Consider the following 21,851-nt stretch of genomic DNA (forward strand, 5'->3'; position numbering starts at 1 on the left):
TCAGATTGCTTCCTGTCTCCCTGAACCAATGTTTAGGTGCACCTGAGTGGCTCAGTCAGTTAAGCACCCAACTCTTGGTTTCGGCTCAGGTCATGATCTCATGGTTCGCGGGTTCGAGCCCCATGTCAGGTTCTGCAGCTGGCAGCACAGAGCCTTCTTGGGATTCTCTCTCTCTTCCCTCTCTCTCTGACCCTCCACTGCTCTGTCTCTCTCAAAACAAATAAATAAACTTAAAAAATATATATGTTTAATCACTTGGGCCCTACGAATTGTTTATGAAATGAGAGAAGTACATGGAAATTAGTTATATGACTTAAAAAAAAAACTGTTAACTTTTCTTTGAAAGTATTTACTTCAGTTATTTATTTGGCATAAAGCACATCACTCGAATTTTATTTTTTTCCCTAAACCAGGCATGGGGAGGGTGAGGCATGGGCTGGAGCTGTTCTCCATTTGTATTTTGTGGCCAAGCGGGGCTTTGGCTTCTCTCCCTCTGCCCCACCCCCAACTCTGGCAGGAAAGCCATGGCTTTGGTCTCATAGATGGTAAATGAATTGTTCACTTGGTTTCTGCTCTTTTGCCTCCTTCTCTTCTGTCAACTTTGTCAAAGGCAGCCCAGCATGAGTCAGAAGTGCTGGCTGAACATTTACCCCCAGAGTCTGGGAGTGTTTTGTGTGGTGGCATTTCCATGTGAATGTCGTCTGATACCGCAGAAATGATTAACCAGGGACTGCTGCATCACCTCCAAAGTGCTGTAAATGGAATGGCTTCTTCTGTGTTTTTATGTCCTGGGCTGAAGGGACAGGGGGAGAGAGAACAAAACAAACCCACCAAAGGAGTTTTCAGTGAGGTCGGACAGTTGTCTTACCAAACATGAGCATCAGGTGTGCCCTTGCAACTTCCAAATGGCCCCTTGGGCCATATAAAAGGTAGACTTCTGGAATAACATCTTTTGAACAACAAAAACAACAAATTTCTGTGGCGTAACTTTTCTAAACTTTAAATCCTTTGCATTTAAGGTTTTCCTCCCAACTCAATATGAGGGAATGCTTTCTGAGAAGCTCATCCCACTGGGAAGAGCATTTGAGAATAGGGCCAGCCTGTCTAAGGCATTAATGTGCAGAGTATTTCTCTTCACAAAATACTATGTGTTCTGAACATTTTTCTTTCAGAACCAAGCACTCGCAGGAGCCATATAATCCCTGACTTCACAGCAGGCCGTTTTCAATAGTATAAAATGATCGGAAGGCATTGTTGCGTGCAAAATGTGATTTTAATGACCATGTGCACACGGAACATAAAAGACAGGCCTCCTGACCGCTCAGCTTTCCCCCTAAAGAAAGAATGTAGTGTGAAAACACTGCCCTTTTAAACATAAATATTCCAGACCTATATTATCTCCATTTCTGCTTTTCCAACTACTAAATGTGTCTGTTCCAAGTGGATCTCCATCAAAATCCACAAATATCTTGGGGAGATCTCCCTGCTCTCCCATTTTCAGCACATTGTGGGGCTGTGTGTTCTCTTTCAACCCCTGTCTGTTTTCCATAAGAATTGCACTCTGTTGCTCTGTAAATTTGCTATGGCAATTGTCTCATCCTTTTTCACGTAGGACCTTGGAAATCTTTTCTTTTTCCCCCCTTTACACAGTAGATCATTTAGCAAGACCTTTATATTGTGGTTAGAAATCCAGTCATTTTGGAAGTTGCCATTCTTATGCAAAAAGTCCCCAACTTTTGCAAGAGTTAGAGACTTTTACAAAAGTTCTTTTATATCATGGTTACCTGGAACTAAAGGGACATTTTTGTCACAGCCTCTGTTATGGTTGTGAACAGGCCCCCTGGCCAGCCCACAGTCGAGCTATGTCCTTGAATTATACTGATGTGCTATGTCAAGGGACTATCATTCATTTTCTTCAATTCTTGCTCCGATTCTTCCAGATGGTACCTGTGATCATTTCATAAGAGAGACAGGAGTACACGAAGTACCCTGCTTAATGCCACTCACTTGGTACCTAAGTGGAAGATGGAAAGTCCAACCAACTTCAAAGCTTCCATTCTCTCCACTGCCTTCTCCAGTCTGTCATGCTTGGATAAAACTGTTTTTGTAGGAGAGCCTATGGGGAAGCAAGAAAAAGAAGGTGGATTCTCGTGGATACAGTCATTTTTAATCCCATACATCTGTCTACATCAGGAGGCCAGCCTTTGGGCATATATCCGAAAGCATTATGAGTTGGAAAGCTGAAGTTCTCACCCCAGGAGGCATGGGGCCAGGGCTCGGGAACTCAGCTGCACTGGGGAGTGGGCAGGAAACAAAAAGCTTTAGAGCAAAGCTTGACACAGTCTTTGAAGACGGATCATCATCTGTCTCCGTCGAAGGCCTGTGCACACGGTGCTATATTATTGGGTTAGGGATAGCATGGGGAGGGCAGGGGAAAGTATACTAGTTTTCTTTTTTAATCAGAATTGGCAGGGAGTTTTAAGAGATATGAAACCCTGATTGGCAGGCAGGAAGCTGGCATGGATTTGAGTTGTGATGGGAATAGTAGCCACAGAGCCATTGTGTCACCTAAGGGATGACCGACTACCCTCTCCCTTGACCCTCCCTTTCTCTGTGTGTTCTCTCCACACCCCATCATGTGGCACTGCCACCACATCTCTTAGGTTTCAGCTTAGGGATTCATGTTCTCTATTAAGCCCTCCTGTACCCCCACTCCCTGCAGCTCTCCCCCTGAAGCCCCTACCTTGATATCTCTCTTGCCTCTTATTCTCTATCTTATCATTCTTGCTGGAATAGCACTCTGGGCTGGAAAGAGCCAATGTTCTCAGACAAAAGGAGAAAATTCAAACGTCTACATCTTCTTGTACAATTGAACACTTTTACTTTTGCACACACACTTTTCTTTCTCAACATTGTTCCTTTTTAATAATTATTACCAAAAAAAATCATCACACAATTATAAAATGTTACAATTTTAAGAATGCAGGGGCACCCAGGTGGCTAAGTCGATTAAGCATCCGACCTTGGCTCACAGTTCGTGATCTCACAGTTTGTAAGTTCAAGCCCCTCATCGGGCTCTGCAATGACAGTGTGGAGCCTGCTTGGGATTCTCTCTGCCTCTCTCTCTGCCCCTTCCCCACTAGCACTCTCTATCTCAAAATAAATAAAACTTAAAAGAATGCAACTGTAGGAGAGGAAAAGTCTTTTCCTTTACTCTCTTAGATTCAATTATCTGGGGCCATGTAAGTTAAATGGACAAAAGGCAGATTAACAGGAGAAAAGACAAACAAATTTTATTTGATGTTAATATTGTAACTTTTGTGTGTACATAAGGTCTCACAGAAAATAAAGTGAAAACCCAAAGAAGCGTTAGCTCTGAGAGGTTATATATAATTTTAACAAGGGGCGATAATAGCAATAATATATGGAGATGGAGAGGTTACCTGCAAAAGAAAAAGGGTTTAGATTTCTAAGATTGGTCAGTTGTGGAGATGTAACTATGTGGGGGAAAGCAATGGGAGATAAGGGCAACTTCAGAGAGTTGTGTTATGAGGACTCTAGTTGGTGGCATCTCCAGTGACAAGAATCATCTCGTTTCCTCATCCTGGAACAGGAAAGGGAAAGGGGGACACCTTCAGAAAAGCAAATGTATTGCCCTGCTTTAGGCAGAAAGGAGGAGGGCAGGGGCACCTGGGTGGCTCAGTGGGTTGAGTGTCCGACTTCGGCCCAGGTCATGATCTCGCAGTTCGTGGGTTTGAGCCCCATGTCGGGCTCTGTGTTGACAACTGGGAGCCTGGAGCCTGCTTCCAATTCTGTGTCTCCCTCTCTCTCTGCCCTTCCCCTGCTTGTGTGCTCTCTTTCTCTCTCTCTTGCTCAGAAATAATAAATAAATTTTACTTTAAAAAAAAAAAAAAAAAAAGGAAGGCCAAGAAGCTTTTCTATATCTGATGTTTCTCAGCTGCCTTCAGCTCAAAGCAGTTTTTCCACCAAAGTGGCATATCTTGGAGTGACAAACTCAGATCTCCAATGTTCCTTTTACAAATGAGAAAACTAAGTACCCAGAGGAGTGCTCAAGGGTCACTGAGGCAGAGCCGAGCCTGGGGCCTCGCTGGACCTTTCTCCCACCCTGGCTGTCTACACCCTTTGTAGAGCGCGTGCACACCAGCACACAGGGAATACTGACCCAAGTCCTGTGCCTTTCTCTCCTATTACCATTCCACTGGGACTCCACAGAGACCTGGGCTTCAAATCTGCCCCTTCCCTTCACCAGCTGTGTTTGTGAGCCAGTCAAGTAACTTTGCTGAGCCTCATGTAAGAATGTTAACACCTAGGGGCACCTGGGTGGCTAGTCTGTTAAGCATCTGACTTCAGCTCAGGTCATGATCTTACTGTTTGTGGGTTCGAGCCCCACGTTAGGCTCTGTGCTGACAGCTCAGAGCCTGGAGCCTGCTTTTGATTCTGTGTCTCCCTCTCTCTCTGCCCCTCCCCCGCTCACTCACACGCGGTCTCTCTCTCAAAAATAAATATTAAAAAAAAGAATATTAACACCTACCTAAGAGGGGGGTTGTGCAGATGAAATTTAAACAAGATGTGTGTATAGTACCCCACCCCACTGTGCACGAATCTGTGTGCATTACTGAGCCTGTCGCAGTCTGTTCATTCATTGGCACAAAACAGATCATAATCACACACTTTCGAGTTTCCCTGCAAGAATACAAAGAAATAAAAATAAAAATACAAGGTGCCATGCACAGTGACTGGCACATAGAAGCCCTCTGTAAATGGTACGTGTGTCCCCCACCCCCAGCACCACCGTAGGAGCTCAGTAAATATCCGTCGGAAGCCCTAGTGGAGGAGGGGGAGATTCTCTAACAAATAGGCCTGCAAGCTCTTCTGTTGTAGAACAGCTTTGAGAAGCTCATCACATCTGTGTTTGGTGCAAAGAGCCCTCCCAGGCTCTACTCATGATGGATCCTCATGCCCTCACATCAGTGTGCTTCTTTTTTTTTTTTTTAAACTTTTTTTTTTTCAACGTTTATTTATTTTTGGGACAGAGAGAGACAGAGCATGAATGGGGGAGGGGCAGAGAGAGATGGAGACACAGAATCGGAAACAGGCTCCAGGCTCTGAGCCATCAGCCCAGAGCCTGATGTGGGGCTCGAACTCACGGACTGCGAGATCGTGACCTGGCTGAAGTCGGACGCTTAACCGACTGCGCCACCCAGGCGCCCCAGTGTGCTTCTTAATAAAAAGCTACAGTCCTTAGTTTACCAGATTCTCTGGCTCCTGTAGAAAATTGTGCCTCTCTCATTCCTGTGTTTTAAGTCAGCAGACACTTACTGAGCATCCGGCAGGTGCTGAATGCAACGCTAGATATGATGGAGGACGCAGAGAGGGGCAAGCATGCATCCTCCTTCTCAAGGATCCCGTGTCCGCACAAGGGGAAGGCTGTGTAAGAGCTTCTAGCATGCACTGGCCGAGTGCTCTGGGGTCCAGAAGGAAGAGGTTGCATCTGGCTTGGCCGTCAGGGAAGGTGCAGAGACAGCTGGGCCTTAGAAGGTGGGTAGACAGAGGCATGGCAGCTGGGAAGGGCAAGGGTGGAGGGCACAGTGTTAAGGCTTGGAATGGCCTGATTTGCCCAGCACATTGAGTTATGCAGGGAGAGTAGAGAATGAGAGAGAAATGGGCCAAGAAGGCGAAATCAGAGAGAACTGTCAACAGCATGCTCAGAATTTGGACTTGACTGGGCATTTTCAGTAATAGTGAAATATAACGGAGCCATGCTTTAGGGTCAGTAGTCTGTCAGCACTCTCAGACGAATTTAGGGGAGAACCTTCTTGAGAAGCTATTGTAGCAGTCCAAGTGAGAAACAACGTGGGTAGCAGAGGAAACGTGCCATGAAGACTCTGTCTTCTGCCTCCAACCGCCTGGAGTGGATGACCAGGAGGACATTCTGGGAGCATTTGCCATCTGCCGAGTTGAGTGACTTGCACATCTCTGTGTGTGCACTCTCCATAGCTTCCAAGAGCCACCTGTAGGAGACAGCAGAGCAGTACTTGAACATAGTGCTCCCCCAGGGGCCAGCTTGGAGTCTGCTGTGTTATAATCTCCTACGTCCTAAGCTGGAGGGACAGACAGAGTCCCCCCAGGAGAGACAAGCACCTGACTTCCAGGAGGGAAGAAGCACACACACTCCCTGGAAAGGCGAGGCCCCTGACTAAGGTTTAAGAAGATGAATGGTTGCCTCGAGGCCACACCACTGTAATTGGGGTCACTGTAGGGCAATACCCAGTGGAGTAAACTTGAGTCTGGCTGTGGAAGAGTTTGGCAAACTGGTGGGGGATTGAAGCTGAGGAGTATTCTGTTACTTGAAGCTTATAAAGATGTTACTCAGCATCTATTAACTGAGCCCACACTGTGCATGCAGCAGGACATGGGTGTGATGAACACCGTGTGACCTTTGGAGTTCCCTAGATTGGACTTCAGAGCCGTGCCCTGTGAGGCTTTGTTCCCTCTTGGGACGAGAGGCTTTGCCACAGAGGAGGCGTTGTCTCACAATTTCCCAGGCTGGACTTGGCCAAGAATTAGTGCTCTGTAGTGTCAAATTCCTCACCTCCCCTCCCTCAACCCACATATGAGAAATTCAGAGTCAAACACCAAGTAGAGCAAACTGTCAGAAACAAGATGGCAGGGGTGCCTGGGTGGCTCAGTCAGTTAAGCATCCGACTCTCGGTTGCAGCTCAGGTCATGATCTCACAGTTCTTGAGTTCAAGTCTCGCACTGGGCTCTGCGTTGTCGGTGCAGAGCCTGCTTGGGATCCTTTCTCCTTCTCTCTGCCCGACCTACCATGCTAGTGCTCTCTCTCTTTCTCTCAAAATAAATAAATAAACTTAAAAAAGAAGAAGAACAACAACAACAACAAAACAAAACAAACAAGATGGCCCTGGGGCAAGATGGCAGTGGAACTTAGAACATCTCAGAACATCTTAGAACATCTCACACTCACTTCTACTGAGAATACTGCACTTGGTTTGGGAGGAAAACCACTTGTTACTCCTTCTGGCCAGTATATCCCCTCACCACAGATCTAGTTCTTGAAAAATCCCTTCCCAGTTGCTGGCCTGATCTGACCCTTTGTTTAGTTGGTTGATGTTCTTAGGTTGAATTGAGTACAAGGGGGTTTTCCAGTTTGGTGGAGGGGGAGAAAGCTAATTTTAACTGCCCTGTGGCACGTCAAGTTTAATTTTTGTTTTTATTGTAATCTCCATTTAAAAATAAACCAGAAGCAATCCAAGTGACTTGTATTCTCCAGAAGCGAGGCAGTAAAGCCCAGAGAATCCCCGGCTTGGAATTCATGTTTGCTTTTGCTACCAGCTAACTCTGTGACCTTACTTTCCCCTTGAATAAAACGAGCAGTTTGGGTGAGGTTCAGTGGCTGCAGGCTGCCAGTTAGTGGCCAGACCCTGACCTTAGGTATGTTTTGTGTGACCCAGACAGTGTTTTATTTTCTAATTGAATTTAAAGGCCTTTAAATGGGTGAGCACTGGGTGATTTGCCACAGGCCCCACCCCCCCACGCCAGGTCAGTTTCGCACGTTTCTTCTCTGCCTGGCATTTGACTCCAGCAGCACTGGTGGGTGTTCTCTGAGTTTCCTTTCATCTGAAATAGACTAAGAGTTGAATTTCTTTGCAACACCAGGTCTTTTGTGCCTCTGCCTGCCTTGCCCTTTGGGCATTGGAAGAACTATTTTCTTCAATAGGGAAAATAAATCACATGTCTGGTGATAGGAAAAAAGCAAGCATCCAGTCTTGCCACAGCCAGTGGGCCAACAGGTATTATAAGTTGTAAGGTAGCTTTGTTTTGTTTTATTTTTTTTAATGTTTATTTATTTATTTATTTATTTATTTATTTATTTTTTGAGGAAGAGAGAAATAGAGCATGAGTCGGGGAGGGACAGAAAGAGAGAGGGACAGAGAGAGACTAAGAGAGAGACAGAGAATCTCAAGCAGGCTCCACACTATCTAATGCAGGGCTTGAACTCACAAACTGTGAAATCATGACCTGAGCTGAAATCAAGAGTTGGCCACTTAACCAACTGAGCCACCCAGGTGCCCCTGTTTTAATATGCTAATGCTGCAAAGGAAGAGTCAGTTGTGAGATCTCAGGCTTGAGGTGTATAAAACTTTGCCTACATTGTTCAGAGCACTGGCTTGTAAAGTGTGGTCCCTGAACCTGTAGCATCTGTAATACCTGGGAATTTATTAGAAATGTAGATACTGGGACCCTGAATCCAAATCCCCAGACGTGGTACCCAGAAATCTGTGTTTTGTCACCTTGAAAATAGAATGATAAAATAGTACCTACCTCATAGGCTGATTAGGAGGATAAGATGATATAATATTTGTAAAGTCCACTACAAGAGTTCTTAAAGTTAGCAGAATCACTACAGGGTTTGTTAACACAGATTGCTGGACTCAACCCCAAATTCTGATTTGCTCAGTCGTCTAGAGAAAGGCCCTAAAATTTGTGTGTCCATCATGGTCCCAAGTGATGCTGATGCTGCTGGTCTGGGTCCACATTTGAGAACCAGCCTTTTTATAGACACTCTCACCCGGGTGATAAGTCATCAAGGAGAACTGGGGGAGTAAGGATTGCTATTCGGTATAAGCTGGTCAGGCAGAAAGCTTCCCTGATGAGGTGACGCTTGGACACAGACCCAAAGGAAGGGAGGACAGACCGCTGTGACTCTAGGGAGGGTGCTCCAAGCACAGGGGACAGACAGAAGTGCAGCAAAAGGCCATTGTAGCCAAAGTGGCGTGATGGAGGGGGAAAGTTGCAGATGAGGAGGTCTGAGGGGTGAGGGAGGGGTGGAGATCACATGAGGTCTTGAGTTATTGTGAAAGGCGTTGTTTTGCTCTGAGTGCAGTGGGAGGGTGACATGACGGGTGAAATTATCCATCACCCAGAGTGATCATGATTATATACTGCTGCCTCTTCTGAATTAACTATATTTCTGAGTGAAGAAATAGACCTCGTTGGTGAATAAAAGTCCTTTACAAAATAGTTCAAGGTGAAAAAAAATGCACAATGAATGATGGAATTAGAAAGTCACATCACGATTTTGTACCCCCTAATGACATAATTGATAACGGGCATCGATCATCAGAGGATGCCAAAACCAGTAATGGGAATGTTGGTAAATGAATCCAGGACAGGAGGCTGAGAGGCCACCACTGGAATCAGGTGATTAATCTTCACATCATCTGAAGCAGGTGAGCCCCTGGGTGCTGTGAGGTGAAGTGCAAACCCACCCAGGAACCTTTCTTACCAAAAATGTTGAACTTGAGTCCAATGAGATCTTTTGGTCTAGCTTCCAGTTTAGGGATAAGGAACCATGGGAAAGTAATCCCATAAAACCAGAACCCCTCTGGCTTCTCCAGCAGAACCGGGCCATCACGGAGAAGGAGATGGGGAGGGGCTTTTCTAGCTTGAAGGAGACCTAAGAGATGTGCCACATATAGATCTTACTCGGACCTGATTTTTAAAAAGTTATACCCACATAGGGACATTTTTGAGGCAACTGAATATTTTGAACACGAACTGGAGAGGATATAGTATTAAAGAATTATTATTGATTTTTTCCAATATGATGACAGTATTATCTTTATGTAAGAAAATGTCCTTTTTTAAAGAGACATACATTAGTCTTTAGAAGTGAAATGACATAATTTCAAGCATTTGATTTAAAATATGGGACAGACTAAAAGAGAAAAGAGCAGAAGAACCAAGAGAAGCAAAATATTGATCATTGCTGATCTTAGCAGATGGTATATGGAGATTGGTTATCCTATTCTCTCTTTGTGTATTTGTGAAAAGTTCTTTCAGAAACAAGAGAAGATGGGAAGCTAAGAAAATAAGAAAAAAGAAAGGCCTTATTTAGAAAGACTAAGTTACTAATAATTCTTGCCTATTTAGGAAAATTACTCCACAGAGTGAAATGCACTTTCTCTTACTACATGTTACAAGTAATGATACTATGAACTAGTACTGAGATATATTCCATTTACTGTGAACCCAACCCTGAAACTCCTGGTTGCTTGCCAGTCTCATAAAATAACGACAATATCACCAGTCATTGCCCTCGGACATCTCGGGAGCCAAGTGCATGCCGCTTGAAGTCAGAGCTGTAAGTAATTTAGGACTGTTCTGTTTGGCCACACTTATTTCCAATAGCAAAGCCTGGGAGGTTTCCATTTGTTCATATTCATAATCTAATTATGCAAACGTGATCAGTTCATAAGTGTGGTTTTAATCCAAAGCATGGACAGTACCAGAGAAAAGGAAGAGTGAGGATTGTTACTTTGGAACTGCCAGGTGGAAAACCTGGATGATAATTTGTAAAGTGTGGAATTTCTAAAGTGTGGAATTTTAAAGGATGATGATTTCTAAAATCACCACTCTCTGCCTCTGTGCTTTCACTCAGCTTGAATGATCCACAGATCTGAACTGCAGGGATTTCAGTGGACTTGAGGCTGTTTTGGTGTTTGAAGTCATTTCTCTCCTTGGATTTTTCTTCTCTTATTAAATACCAGGAAACCAAAAAAGTGGTATTAATTTAAATTCTTCATTATGTACTGCTGCATGTCAGGCATCACTGTTTTTGTTTTTGTTTTTTTTAATGTTTATGTATTTTGAGAGAGAGAGAGCATGAGGGAGAAGCAGAGAGAAAATCCCAAGAAGGCTCGACTGTGTCAGCACAGAGCCTAATGCGAAGCTTAATCCCACAAATCGTGAGATCATGACCTGAGCCGAAATCGAGAGTCTGGTGCTTAACCGACTGAGCCACCCAGGCACCCCCATCAGTCACTGTTTTTTAAACAGTGTTTCTGAGCAGAAACATTCCTAAGCATTTAAACCCCCATGCCTCATTTTGAGTAATTGTAATGTTATTTTAAAAAAACATAAAGTAATTGAAATAATTTATTACCTGGAAAGGAAACTGAACTTTTTACAGTTCATAATTGGGTAGCTGGGTTTTATGGTTAATATTTCTCTCAAATTTTGATCAGCATGTGACTGCATGCACATGTAAGACTAGCTTCTGCAGATTTACTGACTGATCTCAGCCACCATAACTGATTCCATCATAGAAATCTAAGAAAGGAGGAACAAAAAAGTGACAAATCTAGACAGGAAGAGTCCATGATGCAGCTTTGCATCATGCAGATATCCGAGCCCCTGCTGTGTGCCAGGCACTGTCCCAGGCTCTGGGGGAGGGCAGTGAGCAAAGCTGAAGAAGCCTTGGCCCTCACAGAGCTTAGACTCTGGCAGGACACAGCACAGAGGCCATACACACCAGGGGTTCTGTTTGAAAACAGCGCCTGCCTGTAGCAGAGGGCTAGAGATGCACAGGGGGGACCTGGCTTCAATTCCTGCGTCATTTCTCCCTTAGCTCTGTGATCTTGGATGAGTCACTTAACCACCCTGAGCTTCAAGGTCCTCTTGTGTAAAATGTGCATTAAAAACAATATTTATGGGGCGCCTGGGTGGCGCAGTCAGTTAAGCGTCCGACTTCAGCCAGGTCACGATCTCGCGGTCCGTGAGTTCGAGCCCCGCGTCAGGCTCTGGGCTGACGGCTCGGAGCCTGGAGCCTGTTTCCGATTCTGTGTCTCCCTCTCTCTCTGCCGCTCCCCCGTTCATGCTCTGTCTCTCTCTGTCCCAAAAATAAATAAAAAACGTTGGAAAAAAAATTTTTTAAAAATAAAATAAAAACAATATTTATATCATAGAGTCGTCGTGCAGGTTAAGTGAGTTTAATTTGTGAAAAATGCCTACCAAAGTGTTTGGCCCCCAGTGAGTGGGAGTTGTTACTCAGGCCAGCAGTGGAGACATTATACTAGGTTACTGGACTGGTAATTAATTCAGTACTTCTACATCCGAGCTTTAAATGCCTCTGTCCACATGTCTGGCAGACAGTAGAATGTGATTTGTAAGAAATATGTCAATTTCTGTGCTTTTTATTTTCCCTTTCACTAAGTGGAGAAGGCAGCCTCTCGGACTCTTCTGAGCATTCCTTCATGACAGGAGGTCCTAAATGAAGAGGAAAAGGGAGTTTTCCACAGGGAAGATTCAGAGCTGTTCTGATAATAGCAACCTTTTACAGCCATACCCTCAAATGCTATTTGAGTCGACATGACTGGCAATTTCAGGCCCTCTTCTATAATAAGGAATTCCACAATCACATGCGCAGAGGTCTGTTTTGCAGGATCCTGGGGGGCCCTGTGTCCTCGGCCAGGGCCGTAATTACTGAGTGACACATTCACTTCCAGGCCCGGTGGGTAAGTGGCCAGAAGGAGAGGTTGAGTGCAGTGAGGAGGAGAGAGGCTCACAGGCGTTGGGAGACCAGAGGCCAGTGAGAGATTGGAAGGAATTCTTCTTGCTGGGAAGGGAGGAGGAAGGGGGAGCCCACAGTGGCTCGGGGGCTGCTTGGAGGGGGCTCCGGTGGCTGCTGGGTGGGCAGCGGCAGCCATGAGGCTGAGCCGAGTGAGCCAGGCTGGAGGAAGCCAGTACCCGGGTGAGGCGGGTGGTGTTGCCAACGCCTGGTCTCCCAGATGAGGTGGGAGGACACCACTGAGCGAGCAGGGCCTCTTCCCACTGGGCAGTTTTTCTCCAGTGGCTGCAGTGAGTGCGCTTCTGAGCCATTTGATTGATAACAGAGGAGGGTTGGCAGAGGAGAGGGAGAGTGGGCTCCCTTTGAAAGGACCGTGACTTTGGTCAAGTGGCCTCTGAGAATGGCATGCGTTCTTGCATGGGGCTGTGTAGTGTGGTCAGTCTTTATGTGGGCTTGCCCCCTTGCGGGGCCGCCAGTCAAAGTGTGCCGTTTCCATAGGTGTCTCATTCCCTGGGCCATTCCGGGAATCGTGGTTAATTTTGGTGCTTGGATATGGTTTGGGGAAGACGCTGCCCTTTCCTGAACAGGTCTCACCCCCCTCTCCTCCCTAAACTTGTGCTGGCTCATCCTGTGTGGACAGGTGTCTCAGATCCAGTGAGAATAACCTGGGACAGTGCAGCCAGGGAAGCTGCAAAGGCCAAAGTTTCTCATAAAGCAGGGTGTGCAACAGAAGTGTGCTCACCCCTTGCCGAACCCGTGAGGAGGACTGTGTGCTTTTATATGCTCACAGGCCTATCCCCAGTGCAGCTGTCTCTGCTCCCTTCCTTAGAAACTCGTGTATGAATTAATCAGGGAGGCAGGGGCAGGCCTGGGCCTGGGCTTCATGGTTAGAATGAAGGACCACAAGGGGGACGTGGATGGCAGGAAGAGAGGGATCTCAGGCTTCGCCCTCCCCCACCATGCCTCACAACCTCAGGTGGGGTGAAGGCCCTTCCCAGAAGAGACTCTTTTCTTTTTTTATATATAATTATTTTTTTTAATTTTTATATTTTTTTGAGAAAGAGAGAGTACAAGTGAGCAAAGGGCAGAGAGAGGGAGAGAGACAGAGAGAATCCCACAAAAGGCAGAGAGAGAGGAAGAGAGAGAATCCCATGAGGGGCTTGAGCTCACCTGATGCAGGGCTTGAACTCACGAACCCTGAGACCATGACCTGAGCCAAAGTCACAGGCTTAACCAACTGAGCCACCCAGCTGCCCCCAGAAGATACTCTTCTTCTTTCCAAGGAGCTTTGTCAGCTTTCCCTGGATAGCAGAGACTATTAAAAAATAAGAATCCTATTATGGGGCTTGTACATCATATCACATCGTTTCAGTCAGTTCTGTCCAAATTTTGCCTAAAACAGGATAATTTAGGCCCCTGGTGGAAGAACTTCATTCACTGGAGTTAGTCTCTTAGCGACCTGAGCCCACTCAGACCCTTACAGCAGTGGCCTGAGGTCTGTAAGGACAACAGTAAGTAGGAAGCCTTCTATACCAGTTAGTTATGCGCCAGTGTGAGCCAGGTCCTATTATTATCTGCTGTATAGATGACGAAACAGAAGCACAGAGAGGTTGAGTGATTTCACCAGGCCTGGACGAGGCAGGAGGAATTTAACCCCCACTGTCACCTATACCTGAGCCTCTACTAAGCTCCCCCTGCAGAGCACACTTCCTTATTCTCTGGTGTAAATATGATCAGTCAACTGCACAGATTCCTTCACTAATTGCCAACTCTGATCCAGAAAAATCCCAGAGACTCATTGTAGGAGAGCTGGGAGCATTTAGTAATCCCAAGAAAATGTAGATTTCAGCAAACATGCACAGAGCTTTTGGAATATGTATTTTAAGAAAGAAAAGGCCCGTGGTTTTTTCACTTACATATTCTAGAAGGATGGGACATGTCTTTTTAAGCCTGGTTCCAAAGTGATTGTTTTTAAATCAAATATTGTAATTCCCAAATCCAGTCAGCAGTTAGGTAAGTGTGCTGACAGGGGTTGGAAGGTGGGGACAGAATACTTCTGGCTGGCAAATACCTTAGACACTGACGCAGAGATGAGCTCTCCCAGCTAATGCCATCACAGACCCTCATCTCTCCCCTAGTGCTCCTTGGCTGGAAGCTTCTCCACACACGGAGCATGGCCCTGGTCCAACACCACATCACTCACCCAAGGGGGCCTGAGCAGGAGGTCAGGTGCACCTGCTGCTGAGTGCACATATCCACGAAGACTGCTTTATCTGAACAGGGCATCTTTTTTTTCTAATTAAATTATATAAGCAAGGAGTATCTAAAGTTATTATTTGGCATTGAATACCAGCTAAACCATAGGCTTTTAAAACCCATCAGGCTGGGGGCGCCTGGGTGGCGCAGTCGGTTAAGCGTCCGACTTCAGCCAGGTCACGATCTCGCGGTCCATGAGTTCGAGCCCCGCGTCGGGCTCTGGGCTGATGGCTCAGAGCCTGGAGCCTGTTTCTGATTCTGTGTCTCCCTCTCTCTCTGCCCCTCCCCCGTTCATGCTCTGTCTCTCTCTGTCCCAAAAATAAATAAACGTTGAAAAAAAATATTAACAAAAAAAAACCCATCAGGGTGAACATTATGACACAGAATAAATGAGACGGCAGAACCTTTAGTCTCAGCCCAAGGAGGACATTGAGGTTCTTGGTGGAACTTCAGGGGTGTTTTCTAGAAGAACTTTCCTCCATGGTTGTCACCTGAACTTCTAGGCTCTGCCTGCAGCACCTCCTAATTATCCAGGTTCCCCTTAAGGTGCCCTGTTGCCCACAGAGTTTGTAGCATTTCTGGTTCAGAGGTCACAGTGGTGCTGGATTTGAGTGCTGGAGCCACCCGGACCCACCCTGGGGACTCTGCACCTTTAAAACCATCCAGACCACATGGCTAATTTCAGCTACTTCTGCTCTGATGCCATCACTTCGAGCAGGAGGGTGTTTGAAGTTTGGTCCCCTTGAGTATGAAGCTTCTTAGTGGCTCTTGTAGAATCATGGAATTTCCAAGCTGGATGGGACCTTGGAGAGATGTTTGTTCCCTTTTCAGATTGACCCTCAAATCCCTTGTGGGGAGGTTGTCAGTAGGACAGAGCATCCTCTCCTAACCCTGTGCTCCCAAAACAAAAATAAAAGCCATCGTGGTGTTTCTTAGTGCAGAGGGAAACAATGCCACCATCACAGGTTTGACTTAGATGCCCCCTTGAGCTTGGCAGTGCCCTGTGAGGCTGGGGCACCGGGTCCAGGCTGGCCTGGAGAGAGAAGCAGATAGGAGGTGTCGATCCCCACTGGCAGCACTGTAGGAAGTCCAGGTGGCCAGCTGGGCCAGAGGCTCCTGAGACAAGGCTTCACAGGGAGCCCTGTATGACCCTGCATCAGTACAATAAGCCTGCCCTCTGTATCAAGGCTCAATCAGAGAAACAGGAGTAGGAGGAGATCTATAGGAAGAGATTTTCTGCAAGGAAGATGCTTACACAACTGTGGGGGCACATGAGGCAGATCTGAAATCCAGAGGGCAGGCCAGCAAGAAGAACCGGCTGGAACTGAGCGAAGAGTGAAGCTGCTGTCCACAGGCAGGATGTTTTCTTTTTCCTCCGGGAAGCCTCAGCTCTGTTTGCTAAGGCCTTGCTACTGATTGAGTCAGCCTCACCAAGATTAGGATAATCTCCCTTACTTAAGGTCAACTGATTATGGACTTTAATCACAGGTATAAAATACCTTGATAGTAGCACCTCAATTACTATTGATTGAATACCTGAGACTGTAGCCTAGTCATACTGACCCATCACTCTGACCTTCACATCCTTCTTCCAAGGAGCAGCTGTGGGCCAGCTAATGACCCCCACACACACTTTGATGTCTGGTTCCCCTTGGGTCTTTGTCCTCCCTCACATGGAGCAACTGACCTGGGAAGCACGCTTCCTTTCCTCCAGGAAATTTGTAAGAATCTGAAAGCTTCTGAAAGCACATCCTGCTAGGGTTACAGCCCCTGAAAAGCTCTCCTGTCCCAACACCACATCTCCAACAGAAGTCACCCGTGGTCCCTGGGCTGCTCCTGTCCCCTGCGTGATCAGACTGCTGTGGTTGTGATCCCCTGTTCTTCTACAGGCCAAATGCCTCAGTTAAGTCTTAATTACATGCTGTTAATTCTCATAACCTTTTGCAGTTCCTCTGTTTATCATCAAAATACATCAATCTTGGAAGAGTAGCTTTTAAGCCTTCTCCATGAAGGCATTAGGGGAAAAGTAATTTACCAGTAGGGATTTTTGATGTGGTTTTCTTGGAATCACTTGATTCTGGTTTTTAATTGGTGGATTGTTGCTAGGCCTGAGAGAATCTCCGTGAAATAAAATACAGGATAACCTTGGTTTGTGAGCATAATTCATTCCAGAAAGATGCTTGTAATCCAAAGTACTCATATATCAAAGCGAATTTCAAGAACCATTGGCTCCATTGCAATCGTGTGAAATTCAACATTACATACTATTCGTATTGCAAAACATTGCTCATTTATCAAATTAAAATTTATCAGAAATGTTTGCTCGTCTTGCAGAACACACAGAGAACAAATTTCTCATGATCCAGGGTTTTACTGTATATGGAGAAGAAAGAGTGCAGACTGTCACTGTGGGTTATTTCTCTTTTTCAGTCTTTTAGAACAAAACTCAGTCCTACCCTGAATCCATTCATTCATTCATTCATTCATTCATTCGTTCACTCATTCATTCATTTATGTTTTTTAAAGTAATCTCTATACCCAGTATGGGGCTAGAACTCACAATCCTAAGATGAAAAGTCTCATGCTCTACCAACTAACCCAGCCAGGCATGCCCCTTCAGTCCTACCCTGAAATTCACCAGATCAGGTGAATAATAATAAAGAGGTCAAATGAGACAAAAGAGTGACTTGCTAATAATTACATTATTATATATGGTAATAATCTGTATTATTACTTTAAAAAGCCAAAATATCACTTTTTCCACATGCAGGCGCTCCATGCTTATTTAATGCTCACAATGGCCCATTTTACAGATGACAGAACTCACAGATGACTGAACCACGGTCACAAGCTTGTAAGTGCTGGGGACAGGATTGAAACCTGGCCTGTCTGGTGCCAGAGTGCATGTTCTCCACGTTTGAACCTGTGATGCCTCACCTCAGATGATCTTTTTCTGTGACGCTTAATTGTTTTACATAATGAAGGGGGTGGGAGTTGTTTGCCACTCATAAGTGAAAATCTGCTAAGATGACTTTAGGTTGGGCCTACAGTACAAGTGGCTCTAAGGAGTATTGCATGCAGCATGCAGCCCAGGCCACCCACAGGTGCTGCTGACCAGCTGGCACTTCAGGTCTGTGGATGCCTGCCTTTGGGTGACCTGTTCTGCATGATCCCCAGGTCCTGAGGAGGCAGTGGGACTGGGGATACCATTCCCTGCTGGTGGCAGGTTTCTCTGACTTTCAAGACCAAAACCAGTGGCCCTGGCCTGGTGGCTGTAGGCATCTCCAAGATGTGTGAACCCTTACACCAACTGCTCCTGTTTGCAGAGCTAGGAGCAGGCCCTTTGTGGGCAGAAACCATCTATGTGCCGTCCCCATCCCTTTTTACCGGATGCCAGGACTTAAGGCTTTAATGCTCTGATGTATTTCTTCCTGTCTTCCACTTCAGGAAAACTGATTTCTCATCATCCAAAAGGGAACATGTGATTAATGGCAAGTGTAAAGTGCCCACGGTTCTTTGATAATTGCTTCTTTTTTTTTTTTTTTTTAACATCTTTATAGCCACCTTCAGACTATAGTTGATTTCAGGCAGTTGGGAAGGCATTTCTGGTGAGTCAAGGCTAAAAAGGTCATTATATGCAAGTGTCGTACCTGTGTCCTTACATCAAATCACTGTGTTTCCCCTGCCCTAGCAGGAATGCTAAAATACATATGTATCAGCCAGACTGCTCTTACGTTTTTCTACCTGATGAAATAAAGTAAAATCTCTGCTAAAATTCCTAGCAAAAACAGAAGTGGAGGGGTCAGAAAATTATTTTACTTATTCAGCTCTCAGATAGTGTGTCTGGGAGGCAAAAACATTTCTCCTGCTATGGGTGAGGGTAACCATTTTGGGGAAGGATACTTAGCCAGTGCCTCTCAATGAGTGATCTGGGGATCTTGATGAAATGCGGAAGCTGGTTCTGGATGTCTGGGTGGGGACTGAGGGTCTGTGTCATCCCTGGCAGTCTCAAAGGTGGTGCAGATTTATCAGGACGTCTCAAGGAATTAGACTTGGACCACCTATGGGAGAAGGCCGAGAGAACCCTACTGGAGAGAAACTGACAGTTCATCATTGTCATATCGACAGTAACACTGACATATGCACCGGTCACAGCATGTCATTTGCAGCAAGGGAAGGGTGAGAAGTCAGACTGTGGAATCATTTGCCCATCAAGGGACAAATTTGGCCTCCACAAACCTAGACCCTCCTTCGGAAAGTTGCCTTGTGATCCTTCATGTGATAGCATGGAGTGTAGACTAGTGTGTGGGATTAGATGTCCCAAAGTGGGTCTTTGGTAAAGGAATCTAGTTGCGGATAATTTTCATACTTACCATATTACAGAATTACCTATCACAGGTGGTGGAGAGATAAACCACTAGCTGTGTGCTGTGCCCACTGCACCAGCAACCCACTGACATGAAGCCATTGTGCTATTTTGACATTATCTCTCTGACTTTGTTTAAAGGTTACCTGGGTGGCCAAGTGCTTCATTTTCTCTTCTGAGGGTACCTGGGTGGCTCAGTCAGTTAAGTGTCTGACTCTTGATATCAGCTCAGGTTATAATCCCACGGTTCATGAGTTTGAGGCCCGCACCAGGCTCTGTGCTGATAGTGCAGAGCCTGCTTAGGATTCCCTCTCTCCTTCTCTCTCTCTCTCTCTCTCTGTCTCTCTGTCTCTCTCTCTCTCTCTGTCTGTCTGTCTCTCTCTCTGCCCATCCCCCACTTGTGTGCACATGCACTCTCTCTCTCTTAAAATAAATAAACTTTTTTTAAAAAAAAAAAGGTTACCTGGGTGGTGAAGTGCTCCATTTTCTCTTCTGATAAGAGCCTGTGCTGAGCCCAGAGCCATGAACTTACCCTGGCTAATGCCAGTTTCTGGTTTCCATGGCAAATCTATGCATGTGCTTAATAAGTGAAAGCTAGCACGTGCACCAGTTTGCCCTTTCTAAAAAGCCCCTGATCTGTTATTTTTAAGAGCAGAAATGCCAGGTCTGGAGCGAATACCTGAGTCCCACCAGAAGTGATCTTTAAGTGAGCCTGATCTGTGCATGTGGAAAGAAAGAGCATCACAGTAAATGGCCAGGAGAGGGATGCTTAATCCTGTTTTCTTAATTAAATGGCAAAAAGTCCTTTATAAGCTACATTCAGTGAGGCCAGGTTTCTCTCTCACTCACTGGTAACTGCAATGATGGTCTGTTTGTGGTGGAGCAGGAATGGAAACGTTGATGACTTTGTTCTTCTTTCCTTGCAGTCGAGCCAGTGTGGATATTGGCTGGCATGATGTCCTATCCTTGTTAGGGCTGATTCTGTCCTTGTGGCCAACTGTAATTTGTCTGTTTTTCCCTCAAACCTGCCCCCCCTCATATTGCCTTTCGATCTGCTACCTCAGCTCTGGTCTCTAGACAACCAGCAGAAGGGGCGTAGCAACCGATCTACAAACAATCTTTGAATAGAGAGGCATAAAAAGTATTCTCTCCTGAGAGTCTTTCTGCTTTTTTAAAAAGTCATTTTAACTCTACTTTGGGGGCACCTGGGTGGATCAGTTGGTTAAACATCCAACTTCAGCTCAGGTCATGATCTCGTGGTTCGTGGGTTCGAGCCCCATGTCAGGCTCTGTGCTGAGGGTTCAGAGCCTGGAGCCTGCTTCAGATTCTGTGTATGTGTGTCTCTCTCCCTCTCTCTCTCTCTCTCCCCCCTCCCCTGCTCACATTCTCTCTGTCTCTCTCAAAAATAAACATTAAAAATATATATACTTTTTAAAAAGTCAGCTTTGAGGAATACTGCATATTATAGAAGACTAGCAAGCAAACACACATGTTCTGTAAGGGAAATGTAGAAAACCTGGCTCCCATTCTAGCCCTGAGGACCTTGAGTATAGGAATTTACATACTAATCTGTACTGGCTGGCACTTGGATGCTACCATTTAAGCTTTGTGACCCTCTTTTTTAGGTCAAATTAAGAGCATAGATTCTTTTGCAAACAAGGGGGACCATGGTGCCCCCCGCCTTCAATAGACAGTTATTGAAGGCAGACAATGGTGTTGTTTTGAAGCTATGAAGATGAACCAGATTTGCCTCTGTCAGAGGAGCTGACTATCTAATAGGGACAGAGGAAGGGTAGTGGGACACACCCATGTCATCATGGGCTGCAGAATTCCAGTATGGAGGAGGAGATACTACATGGTCCAAATCTGCCTTATTGATTGTTTTTTGTGGGTTTTTTTTTCATTTTTTTGTTTTTGTTTTTGTTTTGTTTTGTTTTGGTCTTGTTCAAATAGATTAGCTGTGATGCAGCTTGGTCTGTGTTGGTCTCACAAGTGTGAGTAGGTTGCCCGGAGCTCTGAACTCCGAAGGAGCACTAGAGTCGGGGCCAGAAGGAGGGATGGTGCAGGTGGGTGGGAGTGAACAGGTGCTCTGTCCAGAGGTTGAGGGGGTCCCCTAATATGGCATCATGAGGGGAAGGAATGGGAGCACATGAGTCTGAGAGGGATCCTGCCTTACAACAAGCTCAGTAACATCCAGAGAGCAGAGGAAGTAGAATTGTGTGATACAAATACTATCCCCATACAAAGCAGCGTTTCCTAGTTTCTGGGCTGGGGGCCACTCTGAATTAGAGCGTTCTTTTGCCACTGACTTGCTCTGTGACCTCGAGCAATGATCGCTCCCTTCCCAGTTCAGTCCTCAGCTCATCCAGCTGTAAAAACAAGGATCTCAACATTGACATACGATGTAGGGCTCTCGTGGAGTCCAGCAAATAAATACGATTTTATAGTTGTTGGCTGTTTGAGAAGTGCACTGACCATGGTGCACCCGTGGTTCCTCCAGGCTACGGGTCAGGGTGCTCACATCTCTCTTGTCCCTTCTGTGTTCCAGGAATAGAGCTGTGCCCCCCTGGAAAACGGTTCATGATCACGATGGTGGCGAGCTTCGTGGCCATGGCGGGGCAGTTCCTCATGCCCGGGCTGGCCGCCCTGTGCCGGGACTGGCAGGTCCTGCAGGCCCTCATCATCTGCCCCTTCCTCCTCATGCTGCTCTATTGGTCGTGAGTATCCTCCCCACAGGCGTCACCGCCTGGTACATCTGCAAATGCTTTCTGAAGGGCGCATCCCCTGGAGAGGAGACACATGAAGCAAACGACTGGGGTCCCACAGTGCCCCGGCTTC

General features: G+C 45.9%; 1 protein-coding gene across 2 annotated transcripts in view; it reads left to right on the forward strand.

The window, feature by feature from the left end:
- Positions 1-21,851, forward strand: part of SLC22A23 (solute carrier family 22 member 23) — a 185,064-nt gene that overhangs the window by 111,452 nt on the left and 51,761 nt on the right. For both annotated transcript variants that reach the window (XM_086706405.1, XM_086706406.1), the window contains exon 4: positions 21,562-21,730. In XM_086706405.1, the coding sequence (XP_086562531.1) occupies positions 21,562-21,730 (169 nt within the window). The remainder of the gene's footprint in view (positions 1-21,561; positions 21,731-21,851) is intronic.

Source organism: Puma concolor, chromosome B2 (assembly GCF_028749965.1).
Source record: "Puma concolor isolate L17-30 chromosome B2, mPumCon1.1.hap2, whole genome shotgun sequence".
Lineage (NCBI taxonomy): Eukaryota > Metazoa > Chordata > Mammalia > Carnivora > Felidae > Puma > Puma concolor.